The sequence below is a fragment of the Ostrinia nubilalis genome, chromosome 30, assembly GCF_963855985.1.
Source record: "Ostrinia nubilalis chromosome 30, ilOstNubi1.1, whole genome shotgun sequence".
Taxonomy (NCBI): Eukaryota; Metazoa; Arthropoda; class Insecta; order Lepidoptera; family Crambidae; genus Ostrinia; species Ostrinia nubilalis.
Window position 1 is genome coordinate 2,561,924 of NC_087117.1, and position 22,198 is coordinate 2,584,121.

Genomic DNA, 22,198 nt, shown 5'->3' on the forward strand with positions numbered 1-22,198 from the left:
CCATCCTTATCGATATTTGCTGTTGCGCTCGCACACTCACCGTGGCAGCCTGTCGCACAGTCGCGACAGCAATATAATTTCGCGCGAGCGATAAGGATGGGTAGCTTGGGGTCATTGGACGAAATTCTATCTGCTCGGCTACCGGACTTTAGATGTGCGTTTCGGACGGGACGCGTGCATAGTGCCGGCGCGACCACGCGAACTGTTTAATGTTTCTGAAATGTGAACACGGGTGTCAATAAATTATGACATTCATTAAGTATGTCTGTGGGTGTTTTATTTAGAAAACTTTATCTCCGTGATTCCAGTATTTAACTGTAACTTTCTCATATATTCAAAATGTAAATGAAAGGATTTTTCGTAAATAAAATAACTTTATTAAAATTATAACTAACAAAGCTCTTAACAAAACAAACTTACAAAATGAGTTGAACATAGAAAATTAAACTATTACAAAATTAACATTGCATACAAAGTAAATAAGTACATTAACATACAAAATATCCTAAATAAATCTATTAGCAAACAGTATAGGACTTATTTCTTTGCTCCGGTAACTTTTTTCTTCGCAGATTTAATTTTTTGTCTGTGGCTGTCACTTTTTTCGATTTTCCCGCGCTTCATGTGCATTTCCTGAGGGATGGGCATCTGTCCCCGGAAATCGACTCCGGGGCCGGGCTTCAACTTCATTCGATGCTCGGGGTATCGATATATCGACTCGGACGGTGCGAATCGAATAGCGCTTTGGTAGAAGTGCAGATCCCTGAAGATGAATAATACTATTATAGCCTTCGCCTAATATAACGCGTATCTATCGCCGCATTTATAGCTTTAATAGATTTTAATCATTCGATATTTTGAACGTTTGATCATTTGTAAATTCAATATTATGAACGTTCGATCATTTGTAAAAATAATTCTATATTTGATCGTTTGATGAAACCCTTTATTCGGTATAGGACAGATTTTGGGATTGGACAGATTCGTGGATTCGGCAGATACTGGATTCGACGGATTCGTGGATTTCGATATTTTCGTTATTTTGATTTTAGATCATATTTTGTTAGTCGATATGGGCGGAGGTAACCCCCACAGCTACCTGGCGGCTATCCTAGTTAGCTATGCGTTCATTGGCGGGTCGCGTGCATAGTGCCCTTTCGTCCACTAGGATCCCCTAACCCGATCCCCCAGGGGATCCGATTTAGTTCCAACGGGACACAATTTCAACGGGACACATTTTCAATCAGACACATTCCCACGTGGACACAGTTGCAAACTGACACAATACAGTCAGTCGAATAAATGAAAGTGAAATGAAAAATATGAACATTAAAATAACTATATTTTATTACAATTAATAACCTGCCCAGTAGTGCCGAGACCACGCGAACTGTAATGTTTGTGAAATGTGAATATACGGGTGTCAATAAAATTTATGTCTGTCTGCGGGTAGGTACTTTATGTGCGTGATTCCAGTGTTTACTGTCATCCTCATAATTATTATTATATCCAAAATGTAAATGAAAGGAATTTTCGTAAAAAAAATTACTTTATTAAAATTATAACTAAACAAAGCCCTTAACAAAACAAACTTACAAAATGAGTTGAACATAGAAAATTAAACTATTACAAAATTAACATAGCATACAAAGTAAATAACATGATCATACAAAATACCCTAAATAAATCTATTATCAAACAGGACTTATTTCTTTGCACCGTTAACTTTTTTCTTCGCAGATTTAATTTTTTGTCTGTTGCTGTCACTTTTTTCGATTTTCCCGCGCTTCATGTGCATTTCCTGAGGGATGGGCATCTGTCCCCGGAAATCGACTCCGGGGCCGGGCTTCAACTTCATTCGATGCTCAGGGTATAGATATATCGACTCGGATGGTGCGATTCGAATAGTGCTCTGGTAGAAGTGTAAATCCCTGAAGATTATGAATACTATTATAATAGAGTTGCAAAGCGTTGCGTACTGCTATAGTCATCTTTAAATCTAGGAATAGATAGATGACACCTTTTTAATAAGAAAGGAATAGATGACATTTAAAACAATTTATCGATCATCTAAGTTCTAAGTCCACATTCTACCAACACAATTCGCGCGCGATATGTAGGACTACGCGTTCGCCAAATTTTGAGGGCTGATGCTGAGGGCCCTGCCTGGACATTTAAAAAAAGGGGATCTGAAAAAAAAAAAACTATAGAACTACACTAATTCTTAGGTAACAATCACAGACTATTTATTCACAATAATTTATATTTATTTTATATATTTATATTTGATTTGAATTGATTTGACTAACATAACTCACAGGGGGCTCCCTTCATCGCGAGGCTCTTAACAAACTGCCCAGTGGGAAAAATCTAAGGTTTTTTCAAGTTGAGTTTTCAAGTCGAGATTGTTAACTTACTTGTAATGTCAAAATACGCGTACCGGAAAACGCAGCGTGGGACGTCCACCCACAAGGTGGACCGACGACATCATAAAGGTAGCAGAAAGGCGCTGTACGCAGGCCGCTACCAACCGGGCAACATGGAAAGCATTGGGGGAGGCCTATGTTCAGCAGTGAACGTCCTATGGCTGAGATGATGATGATGATGATGAATGTCAAAATAAGTTAACAACCTCCACCTGTGATCACAGAGCAAATAATCTACCTGTGGTTAGGGAACTGAAAGGGCGCGAAGACCCTCCCCTCAATATTCTGCTTGTACACCGACCAGCGGCACTTGAGCTGCTGGTTCCTCTGCAGCGAGTAGTGGCGGATGAACTGGTGCTCGAACAGGCCCTTCTCGAACGTGGGAATGGTGCGGTAGTTGTTGCCGATCTCGCGGGCTATGTCTAAAATAAACACGTGGAATGGAACGCATGATGGAAAGCTAACAAAATTGCTTAAAAATGTTGAATGTTGATGTTTTTTTTGTTGATTGTGTGTTCAATGTAAGGCAAAACGCGCTGGAGACCCGGCTTAATGATGGGACTGTACGACTGAGGAGGGACAGAGGTTGGTGAAAGATGAAGAAAAAGGGACAGTTGAAATCTGATTGGTTATTCCACACGCTTCTTTGCTCCGCTCCGCTTTGGTGGAAAGCGGGCCTTAGTTGCTAGTGTAGTCATAGGAAGTATACAGATGGATTTATGCCCATTTTCACCATCAAACCTAATTTTTAGTGACCCCTATGAAAACAAAATACCTAGGTACCTGTTATGTGTTATGTTAAGAGGTCACTTAAAAATTGATGGTGAAAACGGGCATTGTTCTTCTGTAACCGGGTGGCACAAGTGGAGGCCGTAGCTTAGATCTAAGGGCCGTAGTCAAATTCAAATGTTATTGCATATAGTTATCATTAATATTTGAAAATGCTATGTAACTTGTTTTAAATAAATAAATAAATAAAATATTAATAAGTCTTTATGGTACAAGAATAACTCACTCTCATCAGCAACATGCGACATGGGTTCCCTTTTTATGTGTTTGCACGAATCGTATAAATTGCTATTTCTGGCCATTTTGTCTTAGAGAAACTAATAAATAAGTTTTTGTGATTCTGTTTTATATTATTTTCTTGGGCACTGTATTGGTTGGTAGAATTGACAGTATGGGACCTCTCAAACATGACGCTTGACGCTATACTTTTTAAAACTTATTAGACTTTTAAAAAGTTCTTATATGTATAGACGACATCTAAAGCTTTGTATTATTTTAGTTCAACAAAATACTGTCCTTTCTCTGGATTATCTGGTGGAGATTGCTACCTGGCGATAAGACCGCCTACTTAAACTGTGCACTTTCATTGTCCCCTAAATAAAAACTCTTCTTAAATTTATAAACTAACATCAATCCTCTCCTCTTTTCTCAAAAAAGAAGAAAAACCAAAAAAAGAACACTCCAATTTGACATTTCATCATTTTTCATTCATTTTCTGTCGAGATTTCGTTTGTGCGGTGCTTTATTTCTATCTTTCTTTTAATATTCCGTACACATGTCCATTTGCAGGGAAAGTTTGTTGAAAGCACTCTTCACAATAGCCTATCTGAAATGGAAAAGAATGATGATGCAGCTTCCCCATACGCAGCATGCCGCCATATTAAACGGACACAACCGGACATCTCCGTTGACGAAGGTAGAGCTAAGCTAAATATTTATGTAGTTTACTATCTATTTATTTATCAGACAAGCTGTTTTAGCTGCTAAAGCCCGGTCCGTGAGCCGGTGAGCCGGGTGAGCCCGGTCCCAACATAATTACGCGCGAGCGATAAAGATGGGTAGTTAAGGGTCATTGGACAAAATTCTACGTGCTCACAGACCGGATATTAGAGCTAAGCCAAAATTAAATATTTATGTAGTTTACTATTTATTTATCAGACAAGCTGTTTTAGCTGCTAGAAAAGCTGTTTGTACTGCTGGACAAGCTGTTTTTTTCTTCTTTGTGGCTCTCGCGGATTGCGTTTAGCCACGACAAGGTTTTTGACTTCATCATCATCTCAGCCATAGGACGTCCACTGCTGAACATAGGCCTCCCCCAATGCTTTCCATGTTGCCCGGTTGGTAGCGGCCTGCGTCCAGCGCCTTCCTGCTACCTTTATGATGTCGTCGGTCCACCTTGTGGGTGGACGTCTCACGCTGCGTTTTCCGGTACGCGGCCTTTACCCCAGAACCTTGTTTCTGACTTAATTTATAATAATTCATTTCCCTATCTTTTAACCTAATCCCACACTGTCTAAACGCAATTCCGCAAAACCGGACAAGCTGTTTTAGGTGCTACACAAGCTGTTTATGCTACTAGACAAGCTGTTTGTACTACTACAGGAAAAGCAGTTTTAGTCACTAGGTTGCTGTTTTACTTCCTACGCCTGTGCAATATATTTTTTCCTTGGACCCTAATCTAATCACTTATCATTTTATCCTTGCAGCAATAGTAAAGACCTTCTCCAACGACTTTAGAGTACTACCCTTATTCGAAAAGAAGCTATTTGACTACACGCGCGTGCGCCACTACTCTCTGCGACGCAACCGTTTGTTAGGGTGCCGCTGGCGGCGGTATATCGACACCAATATGGGCCGAGAGCGGAACCCCTTCCAGTTTCCCAAAGTCGAGTGAGTAACTACTGCTGTTTATGCCAAAACTCCTTTTAGATTTAATTTTAGCTAATGCGGTTGCTGCTGCGCCTGCTGAACCAACTTATAAAGTTGCAAGTCAAAAGTAACTTGCAAAGTCCCTAGGGACATCTTGAGGACATGCAAGCGTGGGATTCACCACGCGCCCTATACCTATACCTACCTATATCTCGCGCCAGTTTATCAATAATGAGTCCTCCATACCTACAAGTTGAATTATTATTATTCTTATGCCTTTGGGAGGTCAGTGGCGGCGTAGCATGGGTTGGCACCCGGGGCGATCACCCCCCCTCCCCCCCGTCACAAGTGATATGACACCCCCTGGGGTGGTTTTGGGGTTACCTACCGATTCCAAGATTGAAAGACAATCCCCCCCCCCCCCCCCGTATCATGACATAGACCGCAGATTTGCCATGCAGATGTGCCAGTGAGTACTAATCTGCGCGACTTGTGTCACCCCCTGATGCTTGGCACCCGGGGCGGACCGCCCCCACCGCCCCCCCCTTACGCCGCTACTGTGGGAGGTTTCCCCTTAGACTGCCTGGACTTCTTACCAAAGTTAAAATAATGACATTTCGGTAAATTTATACATATTACCAGAAAGCCTACATTTTACTGATTTTTTTTTCATTCCAGCGACTTCCACTTCTACAACTACCACAATCGGTACGCGCCATCGCAATCGATTTGCAAAATCGCTCGCCACCACCGACAACTCGCGCCGGGTCCCGGGGTCGACAAATACGGGCAAATGCCCATCCCTGACGACATGCATTTGCGCAAAACCGTCGGCATTGCCAAGAAGTGGGTCTAGTCGGCCATTTTGTTAACCGCCATCTTGTGAAGCCCGCGATTTCGAATAGGTTTTTATGTAGGGTAAACCACCCAATTATTGGCACTTTAAGCAGCTACTTCACAAAACCGGTAAAATTTACATGTAAAAATATGTTTTATCAAAGATAAAAACATTTATATTGGTCTTTTAATCTTTGCAGAATATTATAAAGTACTTATCATTAATAAATTAAATCATTTATTCAATATAGTGTACCTTTTAAAAAATTACCTCAAAATACCAGTTGTTGGCATAGCCAAACCTTTTATTGGCAGTGATAATTACCTATTATTGGCACTGATCTCGCAAGACTGAAAAATAGCTGCTAGGTCTTATGTAGAGGTTTTAAAGAGATTCATGATAGAAATAAACAAAATAAAATCTTTTGTTAAAAGAAAAGTATCATTTTTTTTGTATAGGAACATACCATATCAGTTCAAACGCTTATATTTAAATATGGTTTTAAACTTTCCATAACCACTTTTATCAAATCTTCTTTTCTCTTCGGAAATCCTGTTTTGCTACTGATTTTTATTTTATCCAGTCAACAAAAAGCTGTTCTTCCTCGTCAGTTAAAACTGTGAACGGACCGGGCTTAGAGCGATGATCAGGATGTTTCAATCTGGATTGTATAGTAGACCGTGGGACCACTTTCAAAGCCTTTCACAGGCTTATTCGACTAATCCCCGTCAACGGGGATTAGTGAACTTTTTAGTTCATTAATCCCCATTATAAATTCCATTGGCGTTAACGGGGATTAATGAACAAAAAGTTCACTAATCCCGTTGACGGGGATTGTCAACGGGGATTAGTGGAATAAGACTTTGAAAGGCTTTGAGCCTTTGAAAGTGGCTAAAAAGATAATATTTTTTATTGGCACCTTTTTAACCAATGTTTGACACCCGTGCCAATAAATGGATTTTATATAATTGGCAGTGGGCCAACATTTGGATTGGTGTGTCCAAAACGTTAGAAAATATTTTAAATGCAATTTAAACTCAATTTTGAGACAAACAAGGTATAATTTTTAATAAACTCAAATTATTTTAAATACCCTTTTATTGGCATGTGTGCCAATAAAATGGATAAACAGATTTTACGCATACCAATTGTTGGCATACTACAAATAATTAAAAGTTGGCCGTTAAATTATAAAATAATGTTTTAAAAAGGCAGTTAATATAGTCAATAATAAGACAAAATGATTATGTATAAGAACAACAAAATAGATTTGCATTTTTTTAAAAGATTATGATAGCTCTTACCTTAGTAAAAAACGAATATTTCGATTGTTTTATTCGCACAGGTCCCGGTTTGTCAAACAAATGGTTGAAGCGCCGCGATGTTTGAAATAATAAAAAACGTGTGTAGCCAGTTGAGTAATAAATGATATTACTCTTCAATTTCTACCAAAAAATATAAGGTTTGGCTACAAAGAATCTTAATTTTCTTGAAAAACTGGAGCATGCCAATAAATTGGTAGAGTGCCAATGATTGGGTGGTTTACCCTAGATTTATTTTGGATTAAATATTTTTGGTTACGGGTTTAGTGTATTGGTTTTGAATAAATGGTATTCTTTGGATCATTTTGCACTTTTATTTCACGTAGAAGTAGTCCAGAGACACGAGTTTTGGGAGTAGGTAAGGCTTTCGGAAGGATATTAGGAATCAAAATAAATTATCAATTTCGCAAAAATGGCTAACCTACGTCTATAGTTGACAACTAATGATGTGCCATCACAAAGTTATATTGGTGCGGGCTATACTTATTGACCTTTTATTTTAGTGATGTCTAACTTTTGTTCTTGCAAATAAATGTGATGCACTCTAACTTTTTAAATCAAATTATAATAAAGCGGGCAGTTCAATGTCAACAACGATAGTGGTTAACAACACACGACTGTGATGATTCCCCCAACCAAAGTAGATAGGTAGGTAGGTTTTTTATTATTTCGAACTATAGTACTTATCTATCTGACTACTAAAAACTGTGTGGGTCTGGCCACAGATCTGATCCTCACACGTCTTGTTACTCGAAAGTCACAAATTCCTCGGGGAAGTTGGCACTAAAACCACAACTAAAACTCACAATTTGAAACGTTTATATATATGCCAAAGACTATCGAGGAGCCGAGGAGGAGTCTCTACACCCTTGAGGGACTTATTGTCAAATGGAAAGTTTTTCGTGCTAGAGGAACAGGAGTAGACACTAAAAAATATTAAAACAGTTCAGTATTATTTAATCTTTTTCTGATTATGTTGTTTATGTGTTTGTAGTAATATTGTTTGTGCTTTACCTATGGTCCTTCTGCTCAGTCCTACCTGCTAGATTCACGGAAAAAAAGTTTAAGGTCTTACCAAGTTCCTACCAGTAGGACTTAGCAGTAAGACCACGGGCAACGCATGATATTGTTGTGCTCATTAAGGGAAGACCAGGACACAAATAAAAGCTAATCCGGGTATGGTCGGTTATGGTCTTCTAAGCAGCATGTTGTCTTCAGGATCATGAAGCTGGAAAGAAAGTAGATTACATTAATTCCACCACAGTGGCCTCTCGAAGGGCACGCACATTAATTATGTAGTACCTACTTATCTAATACAATGTAGGGTGATAATGTGCCTTTGTGCGTGACGCGTGTAGCCCGCATAATAGGAAAAACATGTGGTACTTTTATCTCGAATCCGCTCCGCTTTGGTTGAAATAACCTGCCAGCTTTTGTGGAAACCGAGTCAGACTGGGACAGTGTTTATTAAAAAACAATCTATACTAATATTATAAATACGAAAGTAACTCTGTCTGTCTGTCTCGCTTTCACGCTTAAACTACTGAACCGATTTTGATAAAATTTGGTATAGAGATAGTTTGAGTCCCGGGAAAGGACATAGGATAGTTTTTATCCTGGTTTTTGAAACAGGACGCGCGCGATAAAGTTTTTCTGTGACAGACAAAATTCCACGCGGGCGAGGCCGCGGGCGGAAAGCTAGTAGGTAATAATAGAAGTGCTTGTGGCAAACCGCATACTTACAACAGTCTTCCGCCCTCACGCACTCATAGGTGTTGCTGTCAAACTTGTACCCCTCTTTGCACTGGCATTTGACTTGGCCATCGCAGTTTTGACAGCTAGCAAACGTTTCACATCGCCGTTCGCAGGAGTGATCGCAGCCATTTTCAGCGTTGGGAAAGTCCGGGAATTCTGAGCATTGGCCTGGGAAAACGAGTCATTCATCACCATCATCATCATCTCAGCTATAGGACGTCCACTGCTGAACATAGGCCTCCACCAATGCTTTCCATGTTGCCCGGTTGGTAGCGGCCTGTGTCCAGCGCCTTCCTGCTACCTTTACGAAGTACTTAGTCAGTCCACGTCCTGGTAACGAGTCATTCAGAGCCTTATTATCCAATGATTCATTGACCAACTTGGCTACGATGCGCGCCATGATAAAATCATCGATGATAAAATCATCACATGTGTGGTCACATCATCACATGGTGACATGAAGTCGGTTAGAAATGGGCTTATCGCGTAAATCGATAAGCCTCGATAAAAGTTAATCGTGGCGTACATCCCAGGCATCCCAGGCCTACGAGTTTACTAGATTAATCTCAATCACAGATTTTAATGTCATCCTCATTTCAGCCATAGGACGTCGTGTCCGCTGCTGAACATACGCCTCCTATAAAACTTCCAGATTGGTCGATTGCCAGTGACCTGCAGGCAACTCCTTCCTGCAAACTTTATAGGGTCTTCTGTCCACCTTGTGGGAAGGGGGAGAGTGGCAGAGAGGGACAAATGGACGAAGAATAAAGAACTTGTAGAGAGTCAAGCGTTGCGCGCGGTTGAGTGCAATCTGCCCTAGGCAGCCGCAGTTCCGCGTGCATCTCTCAAGATTCGGCCACAATAACCGCGAGGTTGGTATGGCCATGGGTGGTGGTGGGATTTGTCCACCTTGTGGGTGGACGGATACTACACTACCCGGTTGAATTAACCTGGCAGCCGTGACGTCACATCGACTCTAATGCAGACGAGGCGAAAGCGGGGAGGAGTGCGGGTAAGTTGGAGGGAGAGTCGCATTCTAGTAGTTTTTTTTATCCACAACGAGGAAGCTCTTGGCCTGTATCTCACCTGATGGTAAGTGATGATCAGGCCGAAGATGAAAGCGAGCTTCACCCGGAATCCTCAACCACGGGGGAACTGGCTAGGTATCTTATTACCTCTAACTGCCGGAACACAACAATGCTGTTTTAACATTATTGTTAAGGCGACAGACTTAGGTAAGATGGTGGTTTAGGGCAGGTTTGGCGCTAAGTACTTGGTTTGGTCAGTCCTTAACTGTGGGTCAGTCACTCGCCATTGATCTGGCGCTATAGGGCCTGGTTCAGGTTCAGACATGTGCGATATAAACAAACCGCGCGGTTTCTGGGTGGTACACTGCTGTGGTGGTACGTTGCCGAGGCACTAAGGCGGTAACCGTGCGGTTACAGTTTGATGCAAATGTACAAGAACTGCCTAGAAACAGCGCGATTTCGCTGTCTGCACTAGGCCTACCATTGGTGTATCCTGGGGTGGGCAACAGCCATTCTGGGGTAAATACGGCTTTACTTGTGAGTAGGTACAATTAATTAAGAAAACCCTTAAAGACAAGTACATAGTTCTATTATGTTACCTAGTTTACTTACCAAAGGCCTGCGCTACGAAAGTGCCCACCAGCAGCAAAACGAAACAAGTGCGGGCACGCATTGTAATATCTTCTGACAGTGTATTTTTTATCTATTGGGGTTTTTATGCAATATCAGATTACGACCAAAACACGAATTGTTAACAAAAGTGCTTTTATGTTTTTGAAATAAAATAAATACCTACATGGTGATGTTTTTTAATGGTAGGCCTAATGATTTTAAAACTCACAAATTCGTTAACGTTTATTTTATCAATGAGATCAAATTAGAGGTAAACTAATTTTAAGACCTGAAAATAGTCTGCCTTATTTTTTAAGTTTTAAAATTAGTTTGAGATAAGTAAGCAAAAAAAAAATCCAGGTATTTAGGACCTATTTGTAAATTTTAAAACCCACTGAAAAATCTAAGCATTTAACTACTTAGCCTAATTATTAACATTAATCATTGCATTATTGTTACATTTCGCATTAATTTCAATTAATGTGGTAGTTAAATCAATTTTTTTAAGTTACATGATTGGTAGGTAATTTGTATTGCACAAATTACTAATAGTCCCATTCGCCCCTGGTGGTATGCTAAATACGCTTGTGTTACGAGTGGGCTCACCACAATTAAATAGTCGAGCAGGTGGGATTCGAACCCGCGTTCCTTTTGGATCTCGAGTCGGCCAGTCCGACCCCTTAGCCTATTTATTTATTCGTACTTATTCTACTTACATTAATAACGTCGTGATTGCTTTAAATGATGTTTCAGGTACTTATTAACGTACACGCGTATCACGACTAAACATCGTGAAAATAACAAAATCCTATCAATTTACGTAATTCTTTGTTATCTAGTACAACCTGCCTATGTAAAAAGATACTAAAGTATCGTAAAAAGTTTCATTACTGCAAAAATGTCTGCAAGAATTACTTGTGTAGTTTTGGCGGTGGCCATCGTGTTTGTGGCGCAGACCAGAGGTAAATTTTTGTTCATGATGTTAAATGTTGGTAAATATGCGCAGGCGCACTCCCTATAGAGGCCGTAGTACATTTATCAACCCGGAACATGATCGTATCAACTCGAGGCGGTCAGTATTCTTTGTATGAAACTCCATACTGCAACGTACTCTTTCCGCACCGTAAAGTACTCGTAAAGCCTCGTCTCGCGGTTGACAGCGCGCGAAAGACGGTGACAGCTCGCAATCTCGCAAAAGGCGATACCACAGCGATATAGATGACCCACGCTGAACTGTCCCACCAAACTCAATGACAGGGGGGCGCTACCATCGTTCAACTATATGGTTTCCAACATGGCAAAAATCGGAACCAGCGATCCGGTATTGACGGTGGCGCCCCACTGTCAATGTCATTGATAGGACAGTTCAGTATTTTGGAACTATACGCTGTTGATCCCTTTCCGAGTTAATATGTCTTATGACCTTAAGTGGGAGGGAACTGTGGGATTCCGAACAAAGAAGGCCATATTCCCTCCCGGCGATTGACTTCCACAGCTGGACAAAGGCCTCCCCAAGGATTTTCACGATTGTCTGCTGCCCGTATCCGGGTTTTCCGCGACTTCCAACAGATTGACGGTCCACCTAGTGAAAGGCCTGCCCACTACGTCTACCGGCTCGTGGTCGCAACTCAAGAACTTTTCTATCCCAGCGGCCTTCAGCTCCAAGAGCTATGTCCCTGCACACTGCCACTTATCTTTGGAAAAAAATTGTGGGATAAGCATAGGGTTTCTGATTTCTCGACCTATTTTATTTCTCGAGTTTCGGGAATTCTCGAGGCCAAAGTCTCGAGTTTTCTCGGGTCTCGAGTCTTTTAATTAAAATTGTTGAAATCGATTGAAATTTGCTAAAAACACAGGTTTTTTTAAATCTAATATACAAAAAAACAAAAACCCAACTACGTAAAAATGAACTGAAAAGATAGGAACAAGACAAAGTGTTCACAAATGCAGTCGAAGGCATCAATGACTATTTTTTTTGTTGGTGATAAGTAGTGGGTGATAAGCCGTGTGGTGACGGCAGAATAGAATACATTTGTCACCAACCCCTACTCTTCCTGCGGAGGAGGCTTATAGTCCAGCAGTGGACTGTAAAGGGCTGTTGATGATGATGATGATAAGTGTTTGATGCTTCCGACTGCATTTGTGAACACTGTCTTGTTTTTATCTTCTCAGTTCATTTTTACCCAGTTGGGTTTTTTTTAAATAATATTTTTATTTTAATCTTTTGGTTAAAGAAAATACATTTTGCAAGCTATTTAAAAACCCTTTATTTTGATACCCCACTTGATAGGTTTGAGATATTTTTTTAATACATATTATAGCGCCAAAAATCGGCCATGTTAATATATTTACAGTTAAAACAAATCTAACGATAATCTTTAGTGACACTCGCCGGACTGAGAGGAATCGATTGACGTGCGAATCATAAAAATTGACCCCGGAGTTTGGTCTCTATAGTGCTTCAAAAAACATACATACATAGGCTGTTAAACACATTATCACTCCTTTGCGTCACGCAGTAGGGTAAAAAAGGAAAGACTAGACCAGTCTAAAAGAAACGTTAACCTATTAAATAATTAAAATCTTACTTTTGTCTAAGAAAATAGGCTTTCAAGAATATTAAAGCTTCAAATTCGAGACTCGAGAATTCTCGAGCTCCGGTAATTTTTTTCTCGTCTCGAATGAAGCCAAATTTCTCGAGTTTTCTCGAGTTCGAGAAAGCTCGAGCAGAAACCCTAGATAAGCATGTCGGTTATTTTGATTTTCCTGCGCATCTTCCCATTTTTGATTCGGTCACGCAGAGAAACTCCGAGTCCGAGCATAGCAAGCTCCTTCGTCCTTTAGATGACGTTACATAGCCTTATTGTGTACTTGTGTTACCTTATTCTCAAAGTATCTATTGTGGTACCCAGCGGCATGCGACGGGGTCCCAAACGCCATGCCCGGTTGCCGAAGGGACTTCTGCGGTCAGCGATGCAATGAACCCAACCAGTACTGCACGCTACAATGCTACTCCGACGGATGCACCTGCCCTAGTGATTATTTGTATGATCCCAACCGGAACTTGTGCGTGCCCCCGGAGATGTGCAGTGAGTAACTATTTATTTACTCATAGGGAAGTAGTCTAGTAACGTGGCTTATGACAAAATTGTTTCCACCACCACGTTGCCTAACGTCAAATGAAGTTTAATCTACCACGTAGTTTTTAATTTACTACGGTGAATAAAAAGCACCAGAAGCTCATCTGTGATCTGTGATGTAGTCGTGGACGAATTATTCTTCCAAGGATGTAGTTCTTTTATTTTTTTCTCTTGTCCACCAAAAGAATTTCAAAAGCTTCTATAAGGTTGTTACCCTGATATTTTTTATTTGCCGTAGTAGGTAAATTAAAACCTTTACGTGATATGAAAATATAGGTAAATATCTCATCCACGACGTTTGCTAACGTCGGCACTAACGTGGTGGTTGAAATAATTGAGCATGTTCAGCCGTCTCCACTTGAGCATGCTCAATTTTGTTGGGATATACTCCCCGTTTTATTTACAACCCGATCTTTCTAACTGCGCTCGCATTCCAGTGAGGTGCGCCTCGCTGGAATGCGAATCTCACTCACACCTCCCCGCGCTCGCGTCCGTACCAGAGCGTCGATGTGACGTCACGGCCGCTAGGTGCGCAGTTAACTCGACTATAATGTAAGACAAGTTTGTGTATCTAACCATAACTAATCTTTACTTTCAGCACCATCCAGGAACTAGCCAGACGGGGAAGAATAATGGCTATTGGGTTTGACTATCTATTCTATTCAAACAGAAATAAAAAAATCAAAACTTAGCACCGTCTTTTTTAAATAATGTTTAGATTTTTCATACAAGGATTTTCCCGCTAATTCCCGTTCCCGTGGGAATTCCTAAGTATACTATAACCTGCCCAGGAGTATGAAGAATAATTGTACCAAGTTTCGTTAAAATCCGTCGAGTAGTTTTTGTTTCTATAAGGAACATACAGACAGACAGACAGACAGACAGACAGACGGACAGACAGACAGACAGACAAAAATTTTACTGATTGCATTTTTGGCATCAGTATCGATCACTAATCACCCCCTGATAGTTATTTTGAAAATATATTTCATGTACAGAATTGACCTCTCTACAGATTTATTATAAGTATAGATTTTCACAGCGCCCATCCTAGCTTGGAGCAGCTAAAACACGATATCATCGGAAATAGGTAGCAAATGAAACAAAACAACATCTTTTCACAATTTATTGCATCCCAACATGAGTTCTTTTCAAATGTCGCCTCAACGAGCACTTAGTTGCAAACGGACTGTTACAAATACTGCACGAAAACTTTTTCTCCCCCGTATGAGTGACCCGATGCCTCAGAACATCACTTTTAGTGTAAAACAAGTTATGACAGATATCGCATTCGTGGTTTTTCTCCTTCTTATGAACGTTTTTCATGTGGTTATTGCATAGACTTCTAGTTATGAACACTTTGGAGCACACAACACACTTATGTTCTGGCCGGGTCATGCCATGTTTTTCAACTAGATGTTCCACTCTGAAATTTTCTTGGAAAAACCTTTGTGGGCAGTACGGGCATGGAAACCGTAGTTTTCTTTCAAACTTCATATCATGGACGGTCACATCATGGGATTTTTTGTCAGATTTATTATTGAATATCATATCGCACTCTTTACAATGGAACAGCCTGTGTGCCCTCGACTTGTGAAGGTTCAAAAACACCAAATTGGAGAATCCAGATCCACAAATATGGCAGACTTGTTTCTGATAATGCTTGTTCATGTGTATATTCAGCAACCTAAACACAGTAAAGTTCTCCGAACATATCTGGCACTGCAGTTGACTGCTTATCTTGAAGGGTACTAGCAAATCTTCCTTGTGCACGAACTCTATTTTGTGTTCTTCATGTAGATGATCTCTCAATTCTGTTAGGTTTTCGATCTTTTTCGAGCATATTTTGCAGTTTATGATTGACACTTCCACTTTGACCAGTCGGTTCTGTTGATGGATTATTTTCTTCTCAATGTCTTCCAGAGTATGTTCGGAGCTGGTGTGTTCTCTTAGAGAATCGAGTTCGGGGAATGCCACTTGGCAGCAGAAGCACCTATACCAGCTCTTGTTCCATTGGAAGACGCATATGGAGGAGTTAGCCAGGAGTTTCAGGGAATTTTCTCGGAGAACCGGTCCTACGCCGCGGCGTTCGACGATTTTCGACCAGTCTTTTTGGGGGTCTGGTGTTATATCTGAAAAAAGTATACAGTTAAAGCCTGGTCTGTGAGCACGTAGAATTTTGTCCAATGACCCCAAGATCGAGTCCAATGATCTCAAGGCGCCCGCAGTGAGTGTGCGAGCGCGACAGCAACATAATTACGCGCGAGCGATAAGGATGGGTAGCTTGGGGTCATTGGACAAAATTCTACGTGCTCACAGACCAGACTATAGCGTCAAATACCACTAGACCACTGAGGCGGCAAATCACTACCAGATAACAATTTAAACTTGAATCTGACTTGCAATAAGTTTGATGTATCAAAAATGAAGCTTTGTTTCAAATTTGCCATGGCAAGTATATATAAACTTGAGGCAAGTTTAAATCAAACTTTCTAGTTTCCGAGCGACAAACTTGCATTATGTCTGCTTCTATAAATAATATGTAAGTTTGCCTTAACAAACTTGCAATAAATATGCATGTTTGACATTAAATAAAACAACAAACATAACATATATTTTTTTATTATTTATACTTTTATCTTATCTTATTTTAAATGAGAAAAAATCGGTTTCATGGTCGCCGCTATTGGTTTTTTTCTTTATTTTGTCTTTCTGCTCTGAAACAAAAAGAAACAAGTATATTTACTACAGGTTAAGACATTATTTTACATTTAATTGTATAAGTTTCTGTACTACTAACAAAATTATGAACTATGTCTGAAATAAATATATTTATAGTAATCCTTAAAAACTACTATAAGGGGAAGGGGTTATCAGTTAAAATTCTGAAAGGAGCACATTTAAAATTTGTAAATCACTAGGTACATAGGTAGTATAAAAGAAAGTCGCTGTCGCTGTCTGTCTGTCCCTATGTATGCTTAAATCTTTAAAACTACGTAACGGATTTTGATGCGGTTTTCAACAATAGTTAGAGGGATTCATGAGGAAGGTTTATATGTATAACTAGCGACCCGCCCCGGCTTCGCACGGGGTTCTATTATACATATATAAAAACCTTTCTCATAAATCCCTCTAACTATTGTTGAAAACCGCATCAAAATCCGTTGCATAGTTTTAAAGATTTAAGCATATGTATATAGGGACAGACAGCGACAGCAACTTTGTTTTATACATATGTATAATACATAAGCACCCGTGTGAAGCCGGGGCGAGTCGCTAGTGTAAAATAAAATACATCTAATGTAAATAAATTAAATCTTACCTTCTTGAAAGTCTAACTTTAGCTTGATTTAGCCAATCACTTATAATTTCTTTTAGACTGTCTTCAGTTACATCTTCGTAGATTTTTCTACATATTTCTGAAAAATAAAATAGAAATAATTAACACTAACAAACACGAATGATTCAGAAAATAATAGTAGTAGGCGTATTGAGAGATATACAGGTGTATCTAAATGAATTCATTGGCAACCTTGCAGGGGGAAGCTCAGACCATCATTATGAACAACTTTGTTTTCGTGATCAGTGTTTGTATGAAAACAGGAAAAAAAATCGCGATCCCAGCATTGGTCATAGGAAAAGTTCATAATGATGGTCTGAGCCACCCCCTGCAAGGTTGCCAATGAATTCATTTACACCCTGATAAGTTTGTAATAAAATAAAGGTACTTACGAAAGATTAATTTATAGGTTTCTGTACTCATAAATGATTTTTTATTCGAATTTTTCATCTGTTTCCCAGTTAACGAATACAACTCGGCTACATCATCTAGAATTATTCGTCTCAACATATTAGTCGTAAGGCTTCTTACATTTCTGCCGCCAATACCAGACAAAAATGACATCTGAAATTTAATTAAATCAGCATTCGAATGTTTTCATATAATAATAAAATTTGCCCTGTGTTTTAAGTATTTAATTTATACATACTATTGCCTGTTTATCCTTGTTTATTTTTAAATGGTCATCGAAATTATTAAAACTTGCAATATCTTTTACTGGTAGACTTGCCAAAAGTTCTGAAAGACCTGGATTGTCATCTGTTGGTGAAAATGTTTCTCCGGACCTAGCTAACAGTAAATCCAATTTTCTATTGATTTCAGCCATTTGGTTAGCTAGGTCTGACACAATCTGAATCATATGACTCTGCTGTATAGCATATTGCTTGTTTGTAATGCACTCTGTAACAAATAAAAAAACATGGAAAAGCCATAACTAAAACAAGTGAAAATATGAAATTTTGTCGCATTGCATCTTTGACGAGAGAAGCTCATTGCATGTTATATAAAACCTGTTACCTGATTGGCAGTTAACAGCTTTGAGTTGCGTTTTCTTGGCCTCTTTAGAACCGGAGGTGACTGGGTAATTTACAGCAGGCATTATGTCCACTGTCACTTCATTTTCTGCTTCAGCTATTAGCAACAAAAAAATATTAATTAAATTATGAATGCCTCATGCATAATAAAAATATTAAAATAAATTGTTATATTTACCGGGTAGACAGTGTGGGGCTTCTTCAGTAGGGCAATTTATAGTTGTGTTAACCTTGTCTGTAGGAAGTTCAACCTCATCTGCAATAGGAATTAATAATAATGTATAAGAAGCATCAAGGCTTATATTTTACACAAAAATAAATATGAGATTTATAGTTACCATATGTATAGATTTCAACATCACTAGAGCAGGGTAGACTTCTTGGACTAGTGATGACATCTATTGGCTCTGTGCACGATTACAGCGCCAACTAGCGTCCACAACTTTATGGGCTCTGTCACATTGACATTTAGGTCGTATATTTGTGAAAAAATATCGAAATGAAAAAATAACAAATATTTTCGACTAATAAATTGTTGTGATATGTAACTTTACCAAATGTATGGAAGCTGGGAACATTGAATTTTCGGATAGTTCCAGTTTATTCTGTAACCTATTATTGGTACCGTTTGAAAGAGCTCTTGAAGCACTTTCAGGATCAGTAACCAGTTTTTCGATATCTTGTATAGTTTAGAAATAATCGGGTGAGATCACTTATCGTTTCCACCCTGTATACTTAGTATTTGTAATTTTACCTTCACTTTCGTCTTCGATCTTGCATTTCTTCTGCTTGGCGCGCCGCCCGTTGCCCTTTCGTTTCCGTGTCACCTTTTCTGAGTTTTCCACTAATTCCATCTTGATGTTCTGCAGGATTTCTGTAAGAAATATGATTAATAATATAGCGCCATTTTATTGCGTCCACCAAGGCAGAGCGGTGCGGAGCGGAGCAGAGAAGTTTTTTGAATAACCAGATTCCATTATTTGCACGTTGTCGTCGGTCCACCTTGTAGGTGGACGTCCCACGCTGCGTTTTCCGGTACGCGGCCTCCATTCCAGATCCACTTCAGCTTGCTAATCCGTCGGGCTATGTCAGCGACTTTGGTTCGTTTACGGATCTCCTCATTTCTGATTCGATCTCGCAAAGAAACACCAAGCATAGCCCTCTCCATAGCACGCTGTGCAACTTTGAGCTTCTGTATAAGGCCTATAGTGAGAGGCCACGTTTCCGAGCCATAAGTTATCACTGGTAACACACATTGGTTATACACTCTAGTCTTCAGGCATTGAGGTATTTTGGACGAAAAGATGTTGCGTAGTTTCCCGAACGCTGCCCGAACGTCCACCTACAAGGTGGACCGACGACATCGTAAAGGTAGCAGGGAAGCGCTGGACGCAGACCGCTGCCAATCGATCAACATGGAAAGCATTGGGGGAGGCCTATGTTCAGCAGTGGACGTCCTATGGCTGAAATGATGATGATGATGATGATTATTATTTGCACATGTCCGCTCCGCTCCGCTCCGCATCGGTGGAAATGGATCGAGCGGAGAAGTGTCGGGCGCACTTGTTTTTGTATAGAATTTGTCAGCGGCGGCGCCTGCGCGATGCAGAGATGTGCGATGTTTCATAGTTAAAGTTGCCATTTGGCTTAGAAACGCTTCCAAGCGCTTTTTTCTACCAAACGCCCAAGCGTTTCCGTTGATAGAAGGTGGCCTTAAGACCCTCATCTAGCACGAGACGAGACCGCGTGGCAGTTATAGATTCAAAGATAATTTATTCACCGAGATAATGTGGTACAATAAAATATGTGGTCTTAAATTAAAAAGAGGTGCAGCTTATCTCACCAGAGTAGCTGGCATGTGAATTTGTGCATAAAAAATCATTATATAAATTGTATATTTCTTTATTGTTGTGCTAATGTCTAGCTCATAGAGATATAAAGAGATGCCATCTAATGCGCTGAGTTCGAAACTCAGTGTCGCATTAGAAATTCACACACACAAAGTAATCAAAATATGTGCTCATTATCCACTGCGGTATCAGTACTAAACGTTCGAATAATCTTTAGTACTACGCTAGCAATGTAAACTAACATTATGACGTCGCTGCTGTCATCATTGCTTTCACGAGCAATGTGTTCTGTTTTTGGGCATATTGCTGCGACACCGGCCCCGCCCCCTTGTCACATCTCCCTTTAGTTTCTGTGATCTGTGGTCAAGCTTGATTGTTACTGCTGTGAGTCTGCTGAGAGAAGTCTCCAAGTGATGAGCTTACCATCTACTTCTTGATAAATGTCAGCGCCTGTTTCGCCATCGTCGCAGCCAGCCTCAGGCTCCACCTCCAATTTGATTTCTGTTACCAGCGTGGAGTCCGTTTCTTGGGTGGTTCCTGAAAAATAAACACATTATTAACTATAGTCTGGTCTGCGAGCACGTAGCATTTTGTCCAATGACCACAAGCTACCAATCCTTAACGCTCGCGCGTAATAAGGTTGCTGTCGCGCTCGTACACTCACTGCGGGCGCCCGTCGCATAGTCGCGACAGCAATATAATTACGCGCGAGCGATAAGGATGGGTAGCTTGCGGTCATTGGACAAAATTCTACGTGCTCACAGACCGGGCTTTAGTAGAAGCGCGCGGGCCGCGGTAACCGCAGCCTCTGCGGTTTTCGCCCGCGCGCTCTGCAATCGATTGGCGGGCGACCATTTTGTACCAGTGATTTAACTGCCCGTCTTGGGATTATCCACGCTGCCGTTGCCACAGCCGCCGATCATCGCCCGTTACGTTTGCGGGCTATGATCGGCAGTTGCGTAGCCGTGCAAATAACCGGTCCCGTGAGTTTTGAAATAAAACTGCAATTCCAGCACGGATGAAAACCGCACCATGAGTTCTTCTTAGCCTTAGTCGGCCGATAGTTGGGTTGGGCTGTTAATCAGTATGGACATGTATGAAAGTGCGCACATTACAACGATTTGGTATCGGCCGATTCTTCATACAAATTGAAATCTGGCCCAACCATCGGCCTACTAAAAGCAAAATTTAACTATAAATCAATTTATAAAATAGAATTACCTTCAGAACGTCTACTTTGGAACTGATCCCATCGTTGAAGGATAACGGCTTGGCTGTCCAACATCCTGGAACGGAATGCATACGCCTCTCGCAGTTGTACGATGCACTGGTCACATATCAACTGAACGATATAATCTTCGGGGAAGTGTTTTGGTACCTATGAAAAGAAGTTGAAATTGTTTTTTTTTTTGCTATATACAATTTGTTTTTAAAAATGATTGAGTTTTATTGTTTACATTGATTCTGTAAAGGATTTTCTCCAAACAACTAAACATCTGTATAGTTCAAAACTTTTTTAAGAGAAAAATGATTTGAAATGTTTATGAATATGAATGTTTGTAGAGATACATATCCAACTTTACAAGAAATCACTTCCTTTCAATAGGAATTCAATCTTTTCATACAATTTTAAGGCAAAAGATTGTGATAGAATAGTAAGTATAAAAAGACTTTATAGGTGTCTAAATCTTACCTGCAGATGAAATGTTTCATTCAGCATATCCCCGTAAACTTCTTTGTGCCCGCTAAATTCATATTCAGAAGAAATATCTTTAAAACAATCGCTTTTAAGGCAACAGCAGCAAATGTTGGAAAATTCATATTCTGAACCCGTTTTCAAGGCAGAATTCATTTTTAAAGAAGGGAGGAAATAATTTTACATTGATATTTGCAAATCACTTTCACTTTAATTACGAATTTAATTCAGAAATCTGTTTTTATAGATTTTCTATGTACGTTCCTTGTCGATAGCATCCATAGAGAAAAGTAATAGATAGCATCTGTCAAAAAAATAGAGATGAGACGTATTTACTAGAACAGATCCACACACTAGGTATTTTACAGTACTAAGTGGCACCTATTCCAATTTTTAAAATACTTGATCCACCTAGTATTTTTTAAATTACACGATTTCCGACCCTACCATCAAAGTAATAGAGGTTATTATTGCATAATCCGTAGTCGTCCACCTAGTA

At 39.9% G+C, this 22,198-nt stretch overlaps 3 protein-coding genes across 8 annotated transcripts; 1 reads left to right on the forward strand and 2 right to left on the reverse strand.

The window, feature by feature from the left end:
* Positions 1–18: 18 nt before the first annotated feature.
* Positions 19–3,744, reverse strand: LOC135086124 (uncharacterized). Its single transcript, XM_063980928.1, has 3 exons — positions 3,442–3,744; positions 2,665–2,848; positions 19–763 (listed from the first exon to the last, which is right to left on the reverse strand). Exons 1-3 carry the CDS (start codon positions 3,515–3,517, stop codon positions 538–540), a joined length of 486 nt encoding a protein of 161 aa, XP_063836998.1. The 5' UTR covers positions 3,518–3,744; the 3' UTR covers positions 19–537.
* Positions 3,745–3,921: 177 nt separating this feature from the next.
* On the forward strand, positions 3,922–5,996 carry LOC135086125 (uncharacterized). The gene is made up of 3 exons (XM_063980929.1): positions 3,922–4,131; positions 4,922–5,105; positions 5,763–5,996. Exons 1-3 carry the CDS (start codon positions 4,047–4,049, stop codon positions 5,938–5,940), a joined length of 447 nt encoding a protein of 148 aa, XP_063836999.1. The 5' UTR covers positions 3,922–4,046; the 3' UTR covers positions 5,941–5,996.
* An 8,895-nt stretch (positions 5,997–14,891) lies between these two features.
* LOC135086117 (PR domain zinc finger protein 5-like) lies at positions 14,892–21,971 on the reverse strand. 6 transcript variants are annotated; one of them, XM_063980920.1, is made up of 10 exons: positions 21,697–21,971; positions 21,225–21,381; positions 20,427–20,540; positions 18,908–19,027; positions 18,332–18,409; positions 18,137–18,241; positions 17,769–18,019; positions 17,512–17,683; positions 17,102–17,198; positions 16,425–16,496 (listed from the first exon to the last, which is right to left on the reverse strand). In XM_063980920.1, exons 1-10 carry the CDS (start codon positions 21,853–21,855, stop codon positions 16,463–16,465), a joined length of 1,287 nt encoding a protein of 428 aa, XP_063836990.1. In that variant the 5' UTR covers positions 21,856–21,971; the 3' UTR covers positions 16,425–16,462. The 6 variants fall into 6 exon arrangements, with proteins under 6 accessions (XP_063836987.1, XP_063836990.1, XP_063836989.1 ...); XM_063980919.1 differs by having other exon boundaries at positions 18,137–18,244; XM_063980922.1 differs by having other exon boundaries at positions 17,850–18,019; positions 18,137–18,250.
* Between the last annotated feature and the right edge of the window lie 227 nt (positions 21,972–22,198).